The sequence below is a fragment of the Bos grunniens genome, chromosome X (assembly GCF_055505025.1).
Source record: "Bos grunniens cultivar Pamir isolate PY7600 chromosome X, Bosgru_T2T1.0, whole genome shotgun sequence".
Lineage (NCBI taxonomy): Eukaryota > Metazoa > Chordata > Mammalia > Artiodactyla > Bovidae > Bos > Bos grunniens.
Window position 1 is genome coordinate 121,862,682 of NC_141194.1, and position 21,179 is coordinate 121,883,860.

A 21,179-nucleotide genomic window follows, 5' to 3' on the forward strand; every position below is an offset into this window, starting at 1 on the left:
GCAATTTATCTGGCAGCATTTTCAACAAATGGAAGAATAAATCCTTACCTCCAGAAGAGGGACCTGAATGGCACATCACAGTTTCTAATGCATCAGCCCCCCTGTACCTCAGTGGTGCCCAGGAATCGACTCAGAGCTGCCTGTCCCAACCAACACTGTGCCTCTTTCCCCAACTTGACATTCAGTGACATCGAGATAGTAGCCTGAAATTGGCCCTTTAATGGAATTTTAAAAATGTTGCCAATCATTTTCCACTCTAAGAGCTCTCTCTTTTTTTAAGACTCTGATTATTCCTTTTTCATGCATGCGTGCATGCTAAGTCACTTAGTTGTATTCAACTCTTTGTGACCCCATGGACTGTAGCCTGCCAGGCTTCTCTGTCCGTCCATGGAATTCTCCAGGCAGGAATACTGGGATGGGTTGCCATGACTTCCTCCAGGGGTGTTCCCTACCCAGAGACTGAACCTGCATCTCATGTCTCCTGCATTGGCAGGCAGGTTCTTAACCACTAACGCCACCTGGGAAGCCCATTCCTTTTCCATAGTATACTGTTATTGTTTATAGTTTATAATAGTGACTTAAATCTTCCAGTGTATAAACAATTAGCATTGTTTTTAAAGGTCTCCGTTCCCTGAATTATGTCTGTTACTGCCATGGATTTTTTTCACTTACCCATCCATCCATGTATCATCTTGTCAAATAAAGGACTAGGCACTGTTTCAGGTGATGATGATACAATAAACAAGACACAAAAGGTACCTCTCCTGGAGCTTCCAAGCTCATGAAGGTAATTGTACAGTCCACTAAGAAATGTGAAAACATATAATCTAATTGAAGGAAATCATCTTTGCTACAAATGAATGAAACAATGTAATAGCTGGACTGGTGGGGGGCTGTTGTTTTAAATAGAGCGCCTGGGAAGTTGTCTCTGCAGAGGTAACATTTGAGTAGAGACCTAAAAATGGGCTTGTTGCAGGAACAGGAAGAAGGCTAAAGTGGGCAGAACAAAGTGTACCAGGAAGCAGAGTGCTAGGAGTGTGGGGAAGGAGGCGGGGCCAGATCATTTTTGCTGTTTATCTTGGTCTGTCATTGCATTTGGTGCCTTATGTCAGTCAAGGAGAAGTGTGGAAACGAGTAGAGAAATTACTCCAGAAAGAATGAAGAGATGGAGCCAAAGCAAAAACAACGCCAAGTTGTGGATGTGACTGGTGATATAAGTAAAGTCTGGTGCTGTAAAGAACAATATTGTATAGGAACCTGGAATGTTAGGTCCATGAATGAAGAAAATTGGAAGTGGTCAAGCAGGAGATGGCAAGAGTGAACATCGACATTTTAGGAATCAGTGAACTAAAATGGACTGGAATGGGCAAATTTAATTCAGATGACCATTAAATCTACTCCTGTGGGCAAGAATCCCTTAAAAGAAATGGAGTAGCCCTCATAGTCAACAAAAGAGTCCAAAATGCAGTACTTAGGTGCAATCTCAAAAATGACAGAATGATCTCTGTTTGTTTCCAAGGCAAACCATTCAATATCACAGAAATCCAAGTCTATGCCCCAACCAGTAATGCTGAAGAAGCTAAAGTTGAACGATTCTATCGAGCCCGTGCTCTGCAACAAGAGAAGCCATCGCAATCAGAAGCGCGCACACTGCAACTAGAGTAGACCGTGCTCTGCAACTAGAGAAAAGCCCGTGCAGCAATGAAGGCCCAGCACAGCCAAAAGTAAATAAAGAAATCTTAAAAAAGAAAGAAAGAAAGAAAGAGAGCCCTATGATGGGAGACCCTTGAGCAGCAGAATTTGGATTTTTTTGAAGGCCTTTCATTTCTGCTGCAACATCTCTGCTCTTTCACTGGAGTGAGAGTGGTGTGTGTGGCTGGGGTCTAAGGTGTAAGGGGTGAAGCTGGGGGGACAGTAAGAACTTTGCCCACACAAAGTCTTTTCATGAATCTTCCTGTGTTTAGGCTCACATCTCACTGTCACCTTTCAGAGTACCTGATATTTCCAAATCCCCAGACTTTCCAGGGTTCTCCCAGGCAAACTGGCTCCATTTGATCCACATCCGGTTTCTGTGAGTCCCAGCCTCCCCCTATTCAGCTTTGGCTGTCTCATATCTAATCAGCCTTTATCCAGTTTTGACTTTGCAAATTGTGGTGAAATCTTCTCTTTCAGAGGCCCTTTCCCATTCTCTTCATCTTTGTGGATTTATACACTTAAAAACAAAAATAGTGTGGTGTCTTAGAGAATAAATCAATAGTAATAAATCAATAGAATTTCATCTGCAGCTTCAAAACACTCAGGCTCATTTTTCCATGTAGCAGGAAGAAGGTGGGGAAAGGAGTGTCCCTTGCATCCATGTCCATAAGAACCACAGTGGCCCAGAAGGGGTCTGCAATAGAAACAGAAGCACAACTAGTGGCTGAAATCCAGTCCAATGCTATAGACTATCCAGGTCTTAATTGACAGCCCAGGCTCAGTGACCTGGTAGTGGTGGTGAAATTCTTCTCCAACTGCAAGGGTATTTGTTACAAGTCACACAAAAAAATCAGCATTTTATTAAATACTGAGATAAGTTTATCTTTATCTCTGTAACACACTGTTCCTCCTGGGGGAGGCTCAGATGAGGCTGTTCTGTCTTGGCTTGAGTGTCTCCAGATAGGATGACAGACAAAGATCTTGGGTAGAATAAATTATCATAGAGGAAGAAGGATGAGATCCTAAGAAAAGAAATCTGGTTGGGATGAAAAAGGGGGGCGGAAAAGAGGAAATCCAAATTAGGGAAAAGGAGGTGTTCAAGATCAAGGAAGAGAGCTGGGAATTGAGCCTAATGCCCCCATTCTTCCCCTCTCATCATCACCCTGTCTTAGCTTCCCTCTCCCCAACCAATCTTTTTTTTTTTTTTTTTTACATTCACACCTCATTCTAAGTTTACTCCTTCTGGACCTGTGGAAACAGACGAAGGGTACAGATTCCAAGAGAACTGATAAAGGACTTGGAAACAGGAAAAGATGCTCAACCCCACAAGTAACCCAGAGTCAATCAGCTAGCCAACAGTAAGTGACCTTGGAAGGGTTTTACACAGGAAAGGGTGGTTCTAAGCTTTGAAAGTGAGTGTAGCTCTGGTTTAAAATTTTAACTGTGCACATTCAAGATTAGACTTTTTAAATGACAGTGCTTAAGGAGAAAAAATATTTTGTTAGTTCAAAAGTATCAAAAGGTCTCAATAGTGTCCCTCACCAACTGATGAGTGGATAAACAAAATGTGGTCTAACTGTACAATGGAATATTATATTATTTAAAACATTTATTTATTATTTATTTATTTGGCTGTGTCGGGTCTTAGTTGCAGCATGTGGGATCTAGCTCCCTGACCCGGGATCAAAACCAGGCCCCCTGCCTTGAGAGCACAGAGTCTTAGCCACTGGAGCACTAGGGGAGTCTCACCGTGGAATATTAAACTGTGAAAAGAAATGAAGTGCTGACACATGCTACAACATAGATGAACCTTGAAAATGGTATGCTACATGAAAGAAATCAGACACAGAAGGTCACATGTTATATGATTCCACTTCTATAAAGTTGTCCAGAATAGGAAAATCCACAGAGACAGAAAGTAGGTTAGTAGCTGTCTAGGCCTGGTGTTGCTGGGGGAGCTTGGGAGGTGATGGCTAAAGAGTATGGATTTCTTTTTGGAGGGATGAAGTGTTCTACAATTAAATTATTATGCTCATTGCACAACTGTGAGCACTGAATTATACACTTTAAATGGAAGAATTAATGTGGTATATGAATTCTGTCTCAATACAACTACTACCAAAAAAAAAAGCATGGGTACTAGAAAAGTAGAATCTTAAACGATGATATTACAATTGTTAATAGGTGAATTTCTTCATGGATTGGGAGACTACACTTTGTAAGGACTATGACTGCTTTAGGAAAGAGGAAGTCTGAGAAATTAAAAAAAACATTTTGGTTTGGAATAATATACTCAAGGTCCAGATTTGAAAATCACAATTCATTTGTGTGATTTTCCTCACCTCAAAAATGCTAAAATTAGTTAACTGACTAGTTCTAGTTTTCCTACAAACTAATAGCATGAGTTCAGGCAACTCAGTCTCTCAAAACCTCAGTTTCCTCACCTAGAAAGTGGGGATAAATAAACTGCATCTACCTTATAGGTTTCTTAGGAGGATCAAAGGAGATAAGAGATGAAAAAGTACTTAAAGTATGAATGAAAATGAACTGTGAAAATGAGGGTGGGACACATTAATTTTATTATTATTAGTAATAACAGCAACCCTGGCTTATAGCAAATGAAGATTGTGACCTGCTGATCTTTTTAAAAATCTATTTTATTTTGTTAAAAAATATTTATTTATTTAATGTACTTATTTGGCTGCACCAAGTGTGATTTGTTGCACATGGAATCTCCCTTTCACCATGGCGGCATGCAAGCTCTTAGATGTGACTTATGGGATACAGTTCCCTGCCCAGGGATGGAACCGGCCCCCTGCACTGGGAGCCCGAAGTCTTAGCCACTGGAGCACCAGGGAATTCCCATTGTAGCTTACTGTATACCTAACAGTTTGTACCTCTTACTCCCCTACCCTTATCTTGCCCCTCCACCTTTCCTCTCTCCACTGGTAACCACTAGTTTGTTCTCTATATTGTGACCTGCTAATCTTACAAAGACTTGCATCTTTAAATTTGGCCTTACATAAAGTAAATAGCATGTTTTATATATTTCACTGCTCATTGTTACTAAAGAATATACGTTTGAGAAATAATGAGGGGACAAATATAATTATGGATTTAGCATTGGTTTATTACCTATTATTGAAGTATAATTGTATCATAGAATATGATACTATCTTCAAGTGTACATCACAGATTCAATAATTTATGAAAAATGAAAGTGTTAGTTGCTCAGTAGTGTCCGACTCTTTGCGACCCCATGGACTGTAGCCCGCCAGTCTTCTCTGTCCAGGGAATTCTCCAGGCAAGAATACTGGAGTGGGTTGCCATTTCCTTCTCCAGGGGATCTTCCCAACTCAGGGACTGAATCCGGGTCTCCCACATTACAGGCAGCTTCTTTACCATCTGAACCACCAGGGAAGCCCAGTAATTTATATACATTTTGAAATGGTCACCACAATAAGTCTGGTTACCACCTGTCGTCATTCAAGGTGATTATATTATTGACAATATTCCATACTGTACACCTCTGTGACTTATTTATTTTAGTGATTATTTTATAACTGGAAGTTTGTACTTCTTAACTCCCTTCACCTATTTCACCTATGCCCCACCCCCTCCCTCTGGCAACCACCAGTTTATTCTCTATGAGTCTGTTTCTGTTTTAATTATTTTTGAAAATTTATTAATTTTTATTTTTTAGATTGAACACTTGCACTTCTTTTATCCTCCTGTGACTTATATAACCACTCTGGTTAAAGTGGTTTTTTAAAATTAAGCTATTTACATGAACACTCTTCAGAATTCCAGTCCACCGTAATAACTACTTGTTTGGGTAGTATAGAAATTCAGCAGTAGAATCGATTTCCATTTCATTGTTTAAGCCTGAACTCATTCATCATGGCTAATGTGGAAAGAGGTGGTCCTAGCCAAAAATTCGAGTTGGGGAATAATGATTCCAAATTTCTAATTCTGACGCAAATTTAGTCCCAAGTAGTTAACATTTACATTTCCAATATTTTCTCATACTCTGGGTAGGTACCCAAAGCGTTTCATAAAAGGACTGCCAACCTTTATAGGAGCAGCTATTTTCTCCACTGCAAGTATAACTGCATTGGAAATATTCTGAAAGCATTTTAAAGGTACTGTTTGTTTTTTTTTTTAATTCAATTATACCTCAAAGCTGAAAAAAAAGAAAGAAAAAAATGGGACTTCCCTGGCGGTCCAGTGAGTAAGACTCCCTGCTTCCAATGCAGGGGGTGCAGATTCGATCCTTGCTTTTGAGACTAAGATCCCACAGGCACCATGGCCAAAAAAAACCCAAAACCATATGACCATCTAACCAGGGCAAAGTTTGAAGTATTCACTTCCTTTAACAAATGACAGGAATTAAAATATTTCCCTCTGAGGGGCTTCCCTGGTGGCTCAGTGATAAAGAATCCACTTAGCATTGCAGGAGACACTGGTTCAATCCTTGCTATAGGAAGATCCCACATGCTGCGGAGCAACTAAGCCTGTGAGCCACAACTTTTGAGGCTGTGTTCTAGAGACCAGGAGCCGAAACTGATGAGCCTGAGTGCCACAACCACTGAAGCCTGCGTGCCCTAGAGCCCATGCTCTGTAACAAGAGAAGCCACTGCGTGAGAAGCCCAAGCCCCACAAGTAGAGAATAGCCCCTACTTGCCGCAACTAGAGAAAGCCCTTGTTGTCAACAATGAAGACCCACCATAGCCAAAAAGTAAGATAAATAAATAGATAAATAAATCTTTAAAAATGATAATGAATGAAAAGATTTCTGTGGAATTTCCTGAGGAGGGATTAATTTTAAGTCATGTCCAGCAGGGCCTGGGCTCAGATCAGTTAGTTTATAATATCTTGGAGGTCTGGTGTCAAAGGGATGTCTCTATGTTCAACATGCTTTTGTGGGTTTATGCATACATACAGAAGGTGCCCTGATGCCAACCCAGAATTAGATGAGATTATGTGTTAGCATATTAGTTGGGTTTGTTTGGTTGCAAATGAAAGAAATCCAATTGCAAATAGTTTTAAGCACAGAAGAAAATGGCTTTATCTGTGCAACTGCAGGCTCTCTTTGACTCTCAGACTTACCTCACTCTTAGAACTGACAATTCCAGCAAAGATTTACTCTCCCTTTCACTGGCTCCAGAAAGTCCTGGGATACTATCTTACTGGTTTACACCTATCAAAGTGGCCAAGGAAACAGAATACACTGAGCTACTAGGCCTGGGTCACCTTTCCACCCTGGAATGGGGTGGTGGGCATGCGGTTACTGGCAGTCTTATGTGCACCACGTAGATTTAGAGTGGAACAGGGATGGTTCTGCATAGAAATACTGAAGTACACAGGTGCTAAGCAGACAAAAATGGCAGATACACCTTATTGTACAAAGCAAAGAACCTATCACAGTGTGCAACTTGATACAGTCCGTTGTATAATATAATCACATCTAATCTCTACACTATGGACAGAGGTTCATGACATTGTACAGGAGACAGGGATCAAGACCATCCCCAAGAAAAATGCAAAAAAGGCAAAATGGCTGTCTGAGAAGGCCTTACAAATAGCTGTGAAAAGAAGAGAAGCCAAAAGCAAAGGAGAAAAGGAAAGATATACCCATTTGAATGCAGAGTTCCAAAGAATAGCAAGGAGAGATAAGAAAGCCTTCCTCAGTGATCAGTGCAAAGAAATAGAGGAAAACAATAGAATGGGAAAGACTAGAGATCTCATTAAGAAAATTAGCGATACCAAGGCACATTTCATGCAAAGATGGGCTCAATAAAGGACAGAAATGGTATAGACCTAACAGAAGCAGAAGATATGAAGAAGAACAGGCAAGAATACACAGAAGAACTGTACAAAAAAGATCTTCATGACCCAGATAATCACGATGGTGTGATCACTCACCTAGAGCCAGACATGCTGGAATGTGAAGTCAAGTGGGCCTTAGAAAGCATCACTACGAACAAAGCTAGTGGAGGTGATGGAATTCCAGTTAAGCTATTTCAAATCCTGAAAGATGATGCTGTAAAAGTGCTGTACTCAATATGCCAGCAAATTTGGAAAACTTAGCAGTGGCCATGGAACTGGAAAAGGTCAGTTTTCATTGCAATCCCAAAGAAAGGCAATGTGAAAGAATGCTCAAACTACTGCGCAATTGCACTCAAGGAAATGGCAACCCACTCCAGTATTCTTGCCTGGAAAATCCCATGGACGGAGGAACCAGGGATCGCAAAGAGTCGGACACAACTGAGCAACTTCACTTTCACACGTTAGTAAAGTTATGCTCAAAATTCTCCAAGCCAGGCTTCAACAATATGTGAACTGTGAACTTCCAGATGTTCAAGTTGGTTTTAGAAAAGGCAGAGGAACCAGAGATCAAATTGAAAACATGCACTGGATCATCAAAAAAGCAAGAGAATTCCAGAAAAACATCTATTTCTTCTTTATTGACTAGGCCAAAGCCTTTGACTGTGTGGATCACAAAGAATTGTGGAAAATTCTGAAAGAGATGGGAATAGCAGACCACCTGACCTGCCTCTTGAGAAATGTGTATGCAGGTCAGGAAGCAACAGTTAGAACTGGACATGGAACAACAGACTGATTCCAAATAGGAAAAGGAGTACGTCAAGGCTGTATATTGTCACCCTGCTTATTTAACTTAAATGCAGAGTACATCATGAGAAATGCTGAGCTCAAGGAAGCACAAGCTGGAATCAAGATTGCTGGGAGAAATATCAATAACCTCAGATATGCAGATGACACCACCCTTATGGCAGAAAGTGAAGAAGAACTAAAGAGCCTCTTGATGAAAGTGAAAGAGGAGAGTGAAAAAGTTGGCTTAAAGCTCAACATTCAGAAAACTAAGATCATGGCATCTGGTCCCATTACTTCGTGGCAAATAGATGGGGAAACAGTGTCAGACTTTATTTTTCTGGGCTCCAAAATCACTGCAGATGGTGACTGCAGCCATGAAATTAAAAGACGCTTGCTCCTTGGAACAAAAGTTATGACCAACCTAGACAGCATATTAAAAAGCAGAGACATTACTTTGCCATCAAAGGTCCTTCTAGTCAAGGCTTTGGTTTTTCCTGTAGTCATGTATGGATGTGAGAGTTGGACTATGAAGAAAGCTGAGTGCCAAAGAATTGATGCTTTTGAACTGTGGTGTTGGAAGAAGACTCTTGAGAGTCCCTTGGACTGCAAGGAGATCCAACCAGTCCATCCTAAAGGAGACCAGTCCTGGGTGTTCATTGGAAGGACTGATGCTGAAGCCGAAACTCCAATACTTTGGCTACCTCATGTGAAGAGTTGACTCATTGGAAAAGACCCTGATGCTGGGAGGGATTGGGGGCAGGAGGAGAAGGGGACGACAGAGGATGAGATGGCTAGATGGCATCACTGACTGAATGGACATAAGTTTGGGTAAACTCTGGGAGTTGGTGATGGACAGGGAGGCCTGGCATGCTGCGATTCATGGGGTTGCAAAGAGTCAGAAACGACTGAGTGACTGAACTGAACTGAACTGGGTAACTAAGAGGCTGTGTGGTACAACCAAAAAATTAAAAAAAAAAAATCAGCCATGACTGAGCCACTGAACTGAACTGAACTGAATCTCTACAGATTGTGAGGTTGCTATTATTCCTATTCTGCAAATGAGTTTTTATTTGGTAATCTTCACACATGTCAACAGAACATCTCAAAATCAAAGGTAGTAAGAAGCAACTAAGGGCGCCTTTGAATGTCTTGTCCCCTTCCACTTTCAGCATTTCAGAGATTCTGGTTTCTCAAAGCCTCTGCCTAATTTACTATTCCTGTTACTCAGAGACATTATTTTGCTAACAAAGGTCTGTGTAGTCAAAGCTATGGTTTTTTCAGTAGTCATGTATGGATGTGAGAGTTGGACTGTAAAGAAAGCTGAGCGCCAAAGAATTGATGCTTTTGAACTGTGGTGTTGGAGAAGACTCTTGAGAGTCTCTTGGACAGCAAGGAGATCCAACCAGTCCATCCTAAAGGAAATCAGTCCTGAATATTCATTGGAAGGGCTGATGCTGAAGCTGAAACTCCAATACTTTGGCCACCTGATATGAAGAACTGACTCATCTGAAAGGACCCTGATGCTGGGAAAGATTGAAGGCTGGAGGAGAAGGGGACAACAGAGGATGAGACGGTTGGATGGCATCACTGTCTCAATGGACATGAGTTTGAGTAAGCTCCAGGAGTTGGTGATGGACAGGGAGGCCTGGCGTCCTACAGCCCATGGGGTCTCAAAGAGTTGGACATGACTGAGTGACTGAACTGAACTGATTTGTGTTACTCAGATTCCCTCTGTTTTACCTAGGATGGGTGAGATTTATGGATTTAGGCAAATGGGATGAAAGCTTATCTCATCACTGTTATTAGAGAGAGGAATTTGTTATAAGCCTAGTTCATCCTCAGCCTTCATCCAAGGACATTAAGGAAATACCAAATGACCTGATTTCCAATCATATTCTATTGTTTGACCTGTAGCAAGTGCCCCAACAATTGCACCTAAGAGCAGTTGCACGAAGGTGGATCTGAATGTGTTCTACAAATTGAAGAATAGAGTCATGCATTTTCTTCTTTTTTATTGAAATGTAGTTGATTTATAATACTGTGTTAGTTTCAGATGTGCAGCATAGTGATTCAGTATTTTTGCAAATTATACTCCATTAGAGGTTATTATATGATATTGGGCATAATTCTCTGTGCTGTACAGTAGATTTTTGTTGCTTGTCTATTTTATACATACTAGTTTGTTACATTTTCTTCTTTTAGCCTTGAGAAACCCTGAGATTATGTTTTTTCCAGTAATGGTCCACAGTAAATTAAAAAACTGTTATTCATCCATTATTACTTTATTCACCCATTCGATTAACTGATATTTCAAGTGTCACCTATATTCCAGGCCCTGGAAGACAGTGCTTAATAAGCTCTTTTTCCTGTCCTCATACTGATGAGAATCAGTGATAGGACAAAGGATCGTGACAGAAGGGGAGTGGCTCAGAAACTGTGGCCAAGCTTTACAGAGGAGGTAATGTGAAGGAGGTAGTCATTTCTAATGACTGTGGAATCCATGGTATGGATGACATACAAGGAGCTCATGTAATCCCAGCCTTCTCTCTCTTTTATCAATTTGCTTGGCTGGCTGTTTATCTTCTGATCATCTATCCATCTACCTACCTACCTACCTCCTCAATGTTTCTTCCAACATTTTCTCAATGCTTACAGATGGCATGCAGTTGAGATTACAGTGTATATTCACTTTGCATACAGACAACCCAATCACCATCAGATCATGAATGTTTTCTCATGGTCTGAAAAATTCCTCAAGGCGCTTCCTGGTGGTCTAGGGTTTAAGAATCTGCCAGCCATGCAGGGTACATGGGTTCGCTTCCTGGTCCAGGAAGATTCCACATTTCTCGGAGCAACTAAACCCATGCACCACAGCTATTGAAGCTGCAACTAGAGAAATCCTGAGCACAGCAACAAAAACCCAGTGCAGCCAAAAATAAAAATAAAATAAATTCTTCAAGAATGTCAATTTGAAAAAATGAGAATTTTTATTTGAAGATGATTGTAGATCTATAAGCAGTTATAAGAAATAATGCAGAGAGATCTCATATACCCTTCACCCAGTTTCCCCTAATGACAGTATCTTGTAACATTATTGTATGATATCACAACCAGCATATTGACATTAGTACAATCAAGATACAGAACAGTTCCATCTCAAGGGAATGTCATTTTTGATAACTGCATAATTGATTTTGGAATGTATCATAATTTATTAATCTTGCTATTGTTTGAAATGTAGGTTGCTTCCAATTTGGGAATATAATAAATAATGATATAGAGAATGTCTTTGTATATAAATCTTTGCCAAAATCTCTGATTAATTCTGTAGGGGAAACTCCTGGGAGATCTGCTGAGTCAAAGGATATGTACATTTTTAGGGTCTCAATACTGATTGCCAAACTGCTTTCCAGAAAGTTTGTGTCAACTTACACTCCTGTAGTACATGAAAGTGCTTGGCAGGCCACATTAACTGATGATGTTCAGTATTGTAAAAATCTTTGCCAATTCTACAAGTGAAAATGATATTTTGAGACGTTTTTGGTGTATTTTTATAAATATGAACATAAAAAATTTATATATATATATGCTTATGTATATATTAGGTTTTAAAATTTTTTAGAGTTATCTCCTATCTTTTGACCATTTCCATTGCATTTTTCTTATTAATTTATAAATACTCTTTACATGTTAAGGATATTATTTTTAACACCTTTATTGAAATAAAATTAAAATACCATACATTTTGCTCACTTAAACTATACATTTCGGATTTCCCTGGTGGTCCTGTGGTTAAGATTTCACACTTCCACTTCAGGGTGGTTCCCTGATCAGGAAACTAAAATCCTGTCCATCAACAGAGGAATGGATAAAGAATATGTGGTATATATATATGCAATGAACTACATCTCACATAAAAAAGAATGAGATTTTGCCATTTGCAACAACATGAACGGACCTGGAGGGTATTATGTTTAGTGAGATGTCAGACAGAGAAAGACAAATACTGTATGTGAAACCTAAAAAACTAAAACAATATATAAAAAAATTAAAAAAAACAATATACAAAAAATATAATAAAACTCACAGATATAAGAACAAACTATAGTTATGTGTGGGGAAAGGTAAGGTGGGAGGGGAACAATAGGTGGGGGATTAAGAGGTACAAGCTATTATGTATAAAATAAATAAGCAACAAGTATATATAGGGAACACACAGCACAGGGAATATAGCCAATATTTATAATAAGTATATATGACATATAATCTATATAATTTTTGAATCACTATGTTGTATACTTAATACTAATATAATGTTGTAAATCAACTATACCTCAAGAAAAATAGTTCAATGGCTTTTAGCATAGTCACATACTTGAGCATCCTTCTGCACAGCACAATGAATTTTGAAATATTTCATCTCCCGAAAAAGGAATTCTAATCCCTTTAGTTGTTACCCATACTCCCTCCATCCTCCCATTCATTGGCAATCATTATTCTATTTCTGTCTTTATATATTTGCCTATTCTGGACATGTCACATAAATGGGATTATAAAACATGTGGTTTTTGGGACTAGCTTCTTTCACTTAAGCATCTTGTTTTCAAGGTTCATCCTCATTGTAGTATGTACAAGAATTTCATTCCTTTTTAAAGCTCAATAATAATCCAGTGTATGGATATATCACATTTTGTTTATCCATTCATCTATTGATGGACATTTAAGTTGTTTCAACCTTTTGGCTATTATGAATAATGCTGCTCTGAACATTCATGTACAGCTCTCTGTGTGAACACTTCTTCATTCCTCCTGGGTAGATTCATGGGTGTGAGATTGCTGGGGTTATATGGTAATTCTATATTTAACTTTTTGAGGAACTGCTAGACTGTTTTCCACAGTGGCTGCACCATTTTACATTCTCATCAACAATGAATGAGGGTTCCATTTCCTCTACTGTTTTACCAGTGCCTGTTATTGTCTGTCTTTTTTGTAATATAATCATTCTAGTGGACTTGAGGTGGTATCTCATTGTGGTTTTGACTTGGATTTACCTGATGGCTAATGATGTTGAACATCTTTCCACCTCTTTCTTGACTATTTGTATATCTTCTTTGGAGAAATGTCTATTTAAATCCTTTGTCCACTTTGAAATTGGCTTGTCTTTTTTATCTTAGAGTTCTAGGAATTGTTTATATATTCTGGACAGTAGACTCTTGACAGATACATGATTTCCAAATATCTTCTCCCATTCTGTGAGTTGTCTTTTTATTTTCCTGATAGTATCTCTCTCTCCTTTTTTTTTTTTTTTTGGCTGTACCACATGGCTTGTAGAATTCTTAGTTATCTAACCAGAGTCTGAACCCACCCCACAGCAGCGAAAGCCTGGAGTTCTAAAAACTGGACTCCCAGGGGAGTCTCCCTGATAGTGTTTTTGAATGATGATTAAAAAAAAAAATTATGATACTTAGTTTATCTGCTTTTTTGTTGCTGTGTTTTTGGTGTGATATCTAAGAAACAATTGCCAAATTCAAGGTGATAAAGATTATGCCTCTGTTGTTTTCTAACAGTTTTGTAGTGTTAGCTTTTACATTTAGATCATTAATATACTTTGAATACTTTTTGTATATGATGTAAAGTACAGGTCCAAATTCATTCTTCTGCTCATAGATATCCAGTTGTCTCAGTACCATTTGTTAAAAAAATTTTTTTCTTTCTCCATTGAATTGTCTTGGCATCATGGTCAAAAACAAATTGACTCTAGGTCTGGGCTTCCCTGGTAGCTCAGTTGGTAAAGAATCTGCCTGCAAGGAGACCCCAGTTCAATTCCTGGGTCAGGAAGATCCCCTGGAGAAGGTACAGGCTATCCACTCCAGTATTCTTGGGCTTCCTTCATGGCTCAGCTGGTAAAGAATCTGCCCCCAATGCGGGAGATCTGGGTTAGATTTCTGGGTTGGGAAGATCCCCTGGAGAAAGAAATGGCAACCCACTCCAGTATTCTTTCCTGGAGAATCCCATGGACAGAGGAGCCTTGCGGGCTGCAGTCCCCAAGGGGTCGAAAAGAGTTGGAGCCAACTGAAGCGACTTAGCACTTAGCACTAGGTGTAAGGGTTTGTTTCTGGACTCTCAGTTATATTCCACTGACCTATAAGTCTGTTCTAATGTTGGTATCATATTGTTTCCACTTTATTATTGAAGCTTTGTAGTAAGTTGTGAAACTGGCAAGTGTGAGTCCTCCAACAGTATTTTTTTCAAGATTGTTTTGGCTATTCTATATCTCTTGAAGGATCTTATTGTTTTGGAAACTATGTCTTTACTAAAGACTTCCCATTTGTGGTTTGACTTTTTTAATGAGTTTTAATTACACAGAAGTTTAAATTTTATGTCAGTTTATTGATCTTTTTATTTTTAATGATGATGATCCTTTTTTTCTTCCAGTTTTATTGAGATATAATTGCCATGCAGCACTATATAAGTTTAAGGTATACAGTGTAATGATTTGACTTATATACATCATGAAATGATGACCACAATGAGTTTAGTGAATATTCATCTCATATAGATACAAAATTTAAAAAACAGAGAAAAATATTTTTCCTTGTGATGAGAACTGTTAGAATTTACTCTTTTAACAACTTTTTATGCAACATATAGCAGTGTACTACCTATGTTTTCTTGTAGGAGGTCAGGTCTTACATTTAAGTCTTTAGTCCATTTTGAGTTTATTTTTGTATATGGTGTGAGAAAGTGGTCCAGGTTTCCCAGCACCATTTACTGAAGTGAAGTGAAGTGAAAGTTGCTCAGTCATGTCCGACTCTTTGCAACCCCATGGACTATGCAGTCCATGGGATTCTCCAGGCTAGACTACTGGTGCAGGTAGCCTTTTCCTTCTCCAGGGGATCTTCCTAACCCAGGGATCGAACCCAGGTCTCCTGCATTGCAGGCAGATTGTTTCCCAGATGAGCCACAAGGGAAGCCCACCATTTACTGAAGAGGCTCTTTTCTCCATTGTATATTTTTGCCTCCTGTGTCATAGATTAATTGCCTATATAAGTATGGATTCACTTCTGGGCTCTATTCTGTTCCATTGATCTATGTGTCTGTTTTTGCACTAGTACCATAGTGTTTTGATTACTATTGCTTTGTAGCATAATGTGAAATCAGGGCATCTATTCCTTTTATAATTAGAAAATTCTTTTTCATTGTTAATTTTCTAATACCCTTCAGAACCTAAATTTATTTTTTTGTTTCCTTCTTTATTTAGAAAATGTGTTACAAAAAAAAATTGCCCATTGTGAAAATTTTAATATAATTACCTATGAAGCAAAAAGTGATAGCTCCCCGTAATTAGTTGATTCCTAATTTTACCCTCCAGAGATAACTGCTGTTAGCAATTTGTATCCTTCCTAACCACTTTCTAAGCATAAACATAGGTATAGTGTTTAAGAAGTGGGATCAAACTATAAATATCTTTTTGCATCTTTCTTCACTTGACAGTACAGCAAGGCATCTTTCCATATGTGGATCAATCTCATACTTTTTTTGTTATGCTAAGTAAAGCCTTCTCCACCCTATGATTATAAAAAATATCCTCCTATATAGTCATTTTAGTAGTTTTAGAAACTGCTATTTTTATTTATCTTTAACTTAGTTATTAAAATAAAGTTGTTGTAAAAGAACAACTGTGGTGTCAGTGTAATTCTTAATGTCATCTTGTCCACAGTGTAGAGGGGGGACGTCTCCACACATTCAAGAGAGGGGCTGGAAAACATTGTGCCTGTTAACTTGACACATTTAGATAGAACTTAAACTGCCTAGAGGAAGAGGGTGTGTGTGTGTGTGTGTGTGTGTGTGTGTGTGTGTGTGTGTGTGAATGTGTGTATATTTGCCTTCCTTTCGTAACTCTTGCCTTTTGTATTTGGCTGCACGCATTCTCAAGAGGTGTAGATCAGTGATTTCCCATAGAGCCTTTAAAAGATGGACCAGGAATAATTGGCCTATGTAATATCAGACCACTCTCTTGCCAGAACATTTTGAGAAGAATAAGGATTCAACAAGAAAGAAATGGCAGTTGCAATTCCCATAAAGACTTGTAGCGCTGAAGCAAACTCGTGGTGAATTCCAATGGCACTAACTCAGTTTCAGACTTGCAATTTTTATGCTGACATCCCCAGGCCTCTCCCCCAGTGGCCACAGCTTTCTGAGCAGCAACCGCCCCCACCCCCGCCCACCCCGCCACCCCCCACCCCCACCACGGCTCTGCGGAGTCCGGTAGTTCATCGACCCCATCTCCGGGGGCTTTGGGACAAGGAAGAGGTCGACTCCTTTCCTTCCCACTTCTTGCTTCTTTAAGGGGTCGCCTCCTCTTGCCTTCCGGTTTTCTTCTGGGTTCCGGAGCCCTCTAGGACACGCCAAGATTCCAAAGCCAGAGAGGGATGGCAGCCCAGGTGTCTCTACAGGGCGCTTCCTGAGACCCCAGCGTTTGAGAATCAGGACTCAGGACTTAGCACCCCCAAGGGGGCGGGATGTGTGGGTGTGGGTGTTTGCGTTGGGGGTGGGGGGCAGGGCACAGACCCTCCAGGGCTATACCACACTCTTGGCTCCGGCAAGGGTAGGCAATCTTGGCAGGGCCACGAGCAAGCTTTCTCATTGAGCCACTCCCGCGCGTGGCGAATCTGTCTTGGCCAGGGCTAGCCGGATGGGATGCTAGAGTTTCAAGAGTTACCCTGGGAGTGCAAGGCCGGGCCGTCTCCTCCCACCACTTGTGCTCGCCCCGGCCGCCTCCCCTCCCCCGACAATGGGCGTCTCTGCAGGGGTTCTCCCTTTGGGCTACCGGAGTCCCTCCTCCACATCCCCGCCCCCCATCCTTCGGGAAGCTAAAAGGGGGCGTGTGTGCGTTCCCGGGAGGAGTCGCCCTCTGCGGCCACGGCCAGAAGCGCCCCGCTGGAGCCCCAAAGTCCGAGCAAGTTCCCGGCCTCCGGGCGCGCCGCGCTCTCAGCCTCTGGCGCCCACGTCCCCACGAGAGGGCTCGGGGTCGTCGGGCTGTGGTGGCGTCGGCAACGAGCCGGCGGGCAGCTGAACGCCCCCGCCGGAGCCCGGACCAGCGGGGCCGGACGCACGGTGGAGGTCGGCGGCGGCGGTGGCGGGCCGGGCCAGCTGTCCCAGTCGAGCTCCCCGCTGAGGATGGCGGCAGCGGCGGGCTCCCGGTACCACCTGGGCACGGCCCCCGGGCACGCGCTGGGGATACCGGAGCCCCGGACCCTGGCGCCGAGTGGCAGTACCTGGGAACTGCCCCGGAACCGGGACGGCGGCGTGTTAGTGCATGCTACCCAGGACATCCCTCTGCAGGTGGACATGTCCATGGCTCTGCGGCGCGTGCGGATTTCAGATAAGTACAGCAAGAGCTACTTCAGCCTGCTGCAAGCAGCTTCCGTCGCAAGTAAGTTCCCCCCTAGCGCCCGCCGCCCCCCGCCCGGCTCGCGCGCCCCTCTCCTCGCGCGCTCCAGCCCCGGCCGCCGGGCTGCCGGGCGCACTTTGTCCTTCCTCCACTGGCGCCCGATCGCTCGCCCTCCCCTGCCGCCCGCGCCCTTGGCTGGCCCGCCGTTTTCCTCCGGCCCGGGGCTGCGCTGCCGCGGGACCGTGAGAAGGTCCGGGTGGTGCGAGGACGTCTCCGGGGCGGGCGAGGAGCGGAGAAGGGACCTGAACCAGCCCGCCGGGGGAGGTGGGGCTGCGCGGTATCTTCCAACTCCGCATCCCGCCGACCAGATGCTCCCCGCCCCCGCCTCCCGAAAGTGCATTTCCTTTGTATGAATGCTGGAAAAGCGGGGGCTGGGGGTTGAATCTCACGTTTGGGGAAAGCAAATCCAAAAAAAAAAAAAAAAGCGCTCGGATTCGGAGACCTTTGGCACCGCGCTGGGAGGGGGCGTTGTAGAGAAAGCGTGCCGCCGGTGCCTTGGCTTTCTCACTCGGACTAGTGCGTCCTTCCAGCCGGGTCCACGAGTTTCCTGTCTCCCCGGGGTCCTCACTATAAAGGCAGAAGTTTTCGTCTGCCACTTCCGCGGTGTGGGTGAGGGATGAGAGCGGCGATTGGGGGACCGTGGACGCGGTCACTTGGCGGCCGTGGTGCACACACCGATGCACACGCGTTTACCCCGCCAGAGGGGCCCTGCGATGGGGAGGGTGCAGCTCTGCTATCTTACGTTCAGCCAGGGCTTTTCAGGCAAGTTTTTGAGGTACTGCAATTCACGGATGTGTCTTCCTCGGCAGCCCGTGGTGCTTTTGCCTTAGCAGGTGCTCAGCCTGGCCCAGGAAGTTTTGGCATCCCCAGAAATAGACTTGGAGACAATTTTCTGAAAAATCAGATAGCCGCCACACATGTTCAGAATACTCTGCCTCCTTCTTCTAGGCCAACCCCTGTAGTTAGACTGCAGTAAGCCAAGGCAGCAGCTTATTCTCTTTCAGAAGCCCTCCACGTTTGATTTTTGGGGGTGGGCACTATTGGTTTCCGAGTCTTTCCAGGTGGCACTAGTGGTAACGAACCTGCCTGTCATTGCAAGAGGTGTGAGAAACGCAGGTTCCATCCCTGGGTCTGGAAGATCCCTTGGAGGAGGGCATGGCAACCCACTTCAGTATTCTTGCCCGGAGAATCCCTATGGACAGAGGAACCTGGCGGGCTGCAGCCCTTGGGGGTCGCACAGAGTCCGGCGTGATTGAAGCAACTTAGCATACATACGTACTATGGGTTTCCAGGTGTGATCAAGCAGTAAGGGGAGTGTGGTAATGGGGCACGTGCTCCTTCTTCAGGTGTTGAGCGTCTGAAATGGCTTGAAATGCTTACACCAGACCCTCACTGGAACCTGGGCAGCTCAGGAAAGTGTGGGGAGTCCTTTGTGTCTTGTGTTTGCCTCTTGCATCTTCCTGAGAGTGAAAAAAAATCTCCATAGAAGAAATGTATGCTTTCTTAACAAACATCAAATTAGCTGTGCTATGAACTCGAAGTTGACATTTCTACTCCAGTGATTTCTCTGTTTCTATAGTTGGGTGCGGTGTTTCATCCTCCTTACCTCTGTAGGCTCTAGCGTGTTGGCAGGCTTCTGTCGCCTCAGCATTATAAGTCACAGCACCTGAATGACACCGGTTGCTGTGCTGTATTTTTACACGGGCAAACGGTGCTGTTTTGCCTTTCAGCATTTTTAGTAGCTGGCTGGACCAACAGAACATCCTGGGAGTGGTCTGTAGCTAGCTTGGCTGTTAAGACATACACCCTAGGATGATAGTTTTATGTGTGGAAAGGATTTCATCTATTTAAAAATTATTCATCCATTTAAAACATATATTTACAAGGCTTTTCATCGCAGGACAGAACTTTCCAAGAGATCATTTCAAGGATGATCATTTAGAGCCTGCTCGCTACCAGGATGTGCCAAGGTGTAATAAACAAATTACACCTGTTTGTGCAGGATCCGTTGTGGGGTAGCCAGAAAAGGCTCTGCTGACTCGACAGAGGAAGTTAAGGGAAGACTTCAGGGAGAGGGTGAAGAAGGATCTGCAACTTTAAGGATGCAGCCAAATGTCCAGGTGGATCGGAGACTGAGCACGGAATGTGGTGGGGAAAGGTAGGGAGAGGTCATCTAGGCAAAGGAGGAAATAAGATGTAGGCAAAGGAGGAAATAAGATGTGGCCAAAAGAGTAGAAAGGGGACAGCATCGTAGGTTGGGGGAGTCTTCTTTGTAATGATGGGAGTGGAAAGTGTGGGAAACACAGGAGATCAATTTGGAGGAGTAGGCAGAGGCTGGATCAGGCATGTTAAAGGGCTTTACTTTGTAGGGCAGTGGGGAGCCGTCAGAGCATTGTGAATAGAGGAATAGAGCAAGGCTGCTGCATAGGGTTGTACGGGCGCACAGGGCGCACAGTAGTGGGCTGTATTAGTGTGTGGTAGAGCTTCTTACTTTTGCAAATATGACTCTGGAGGTTGTAGGGAGGACCCAGTGTGTGGCATATGGAGCAGAGGAGGAAGTACAAAAATAGGGCTGCCAGTTAGAGGGCAGTTGGAACAAGCTGGGCAAGAGTGGACGAAGGCATGGACTGAGTCAGTTCAGGGAATGGGGAGAAGGAGAGAAGCTCAGTTCAGTTTAGTCGCTCAGTTGTGTCTGACTCTTTGCGACCCCGTGAATCACAGCACACCAGGCCTCCCTGTCCATCACCAACTCCCGGAGTTCACTCAAACTCATGTCCATCGAGTCGGTGATGCCATCCAGCCATCTTATCCTCTGTCGTCCCCTTCTCCTCCTGCCCCCAATCCCTCCCAGCATCAGAGTCTTTTCCAATGACTCAACTCTTTGCATGAGGTGGCCAAAGTACTGGAGTTTCAGCTTTAGCATCATTCCTTCCAAAGAACACCCAGGGCTGATCTCCTTTAGAATGGACTGGTTGGATCTCCTTGCACTCCAAGGGACTCTCAAGAGTCTTCTCCAACACCACAGTTCAAAAGTATCAATTCTTTGGGGCTCAGCTTTCTTCACAGTCCAACTCTCACATCCATACATGACTGCAGGAAAAACCATAGCCTTGACTAGAAGGACCTTTGATGGCAAAGTAATGTCTCTACTTTTTAATATGCTGTCTAGGTTGGTCATAACTTTTCTTCCAAGGAGTAAGCATCTTTTAATTTCATGGCTGCAGTCACCATCTGCAGTGATTTTGGAGCCCCAAAAAATAAAGTCTGCCACTGTTTACCCATCTATTTCCCATGAAGTGATGGGACCAGATGCCATGATCTTCGTTTTCTGAATGTTGAGCTTTAAGCCAGCTTTTTCACTCTCCTCTTTCACTTTCATCAAGAGGCTTTTGAGTTCCTCTTCACTTTCTGCCAG

At 42.8% G+C, this 21,179-nt stretch overlaps 1 protein-coding gene across 5 annotated transcripts in view; it reads left to right on the forward strand.

Moving 5' to 3' along the window:
• Nucleotides 1–17,197: 17,197 nt before the first annotated feature.
• MCF2 (MCF.2 cell line derived transforming sequence) overlaps nucleotides 17,198–21,179 on the forward strand; it is a 120,876-nt gene continuing 116,894 nt past the window's right edge. For 3 of the 5 annotated variants that reach the window (XM_086388441.1, XM_086388442.1, XM_086388444.1), the window contains exon 1: nucleotides 17,198–17,746. In XM_086388441.1, coding sequence (XP_086244567.1) covers nucleotides 17,491–17,746 — 256 coding nt within the window. In that variant the 5' untranslated portion in view covers nucleotides 17,198–17,490. The remainder of the gene's footprint in view (nucleotides 17,747–21,179) is intronic. The other 2 variants (XM_086388443.1, XM_086388445.1) reach the window with 2 other exon arrangements.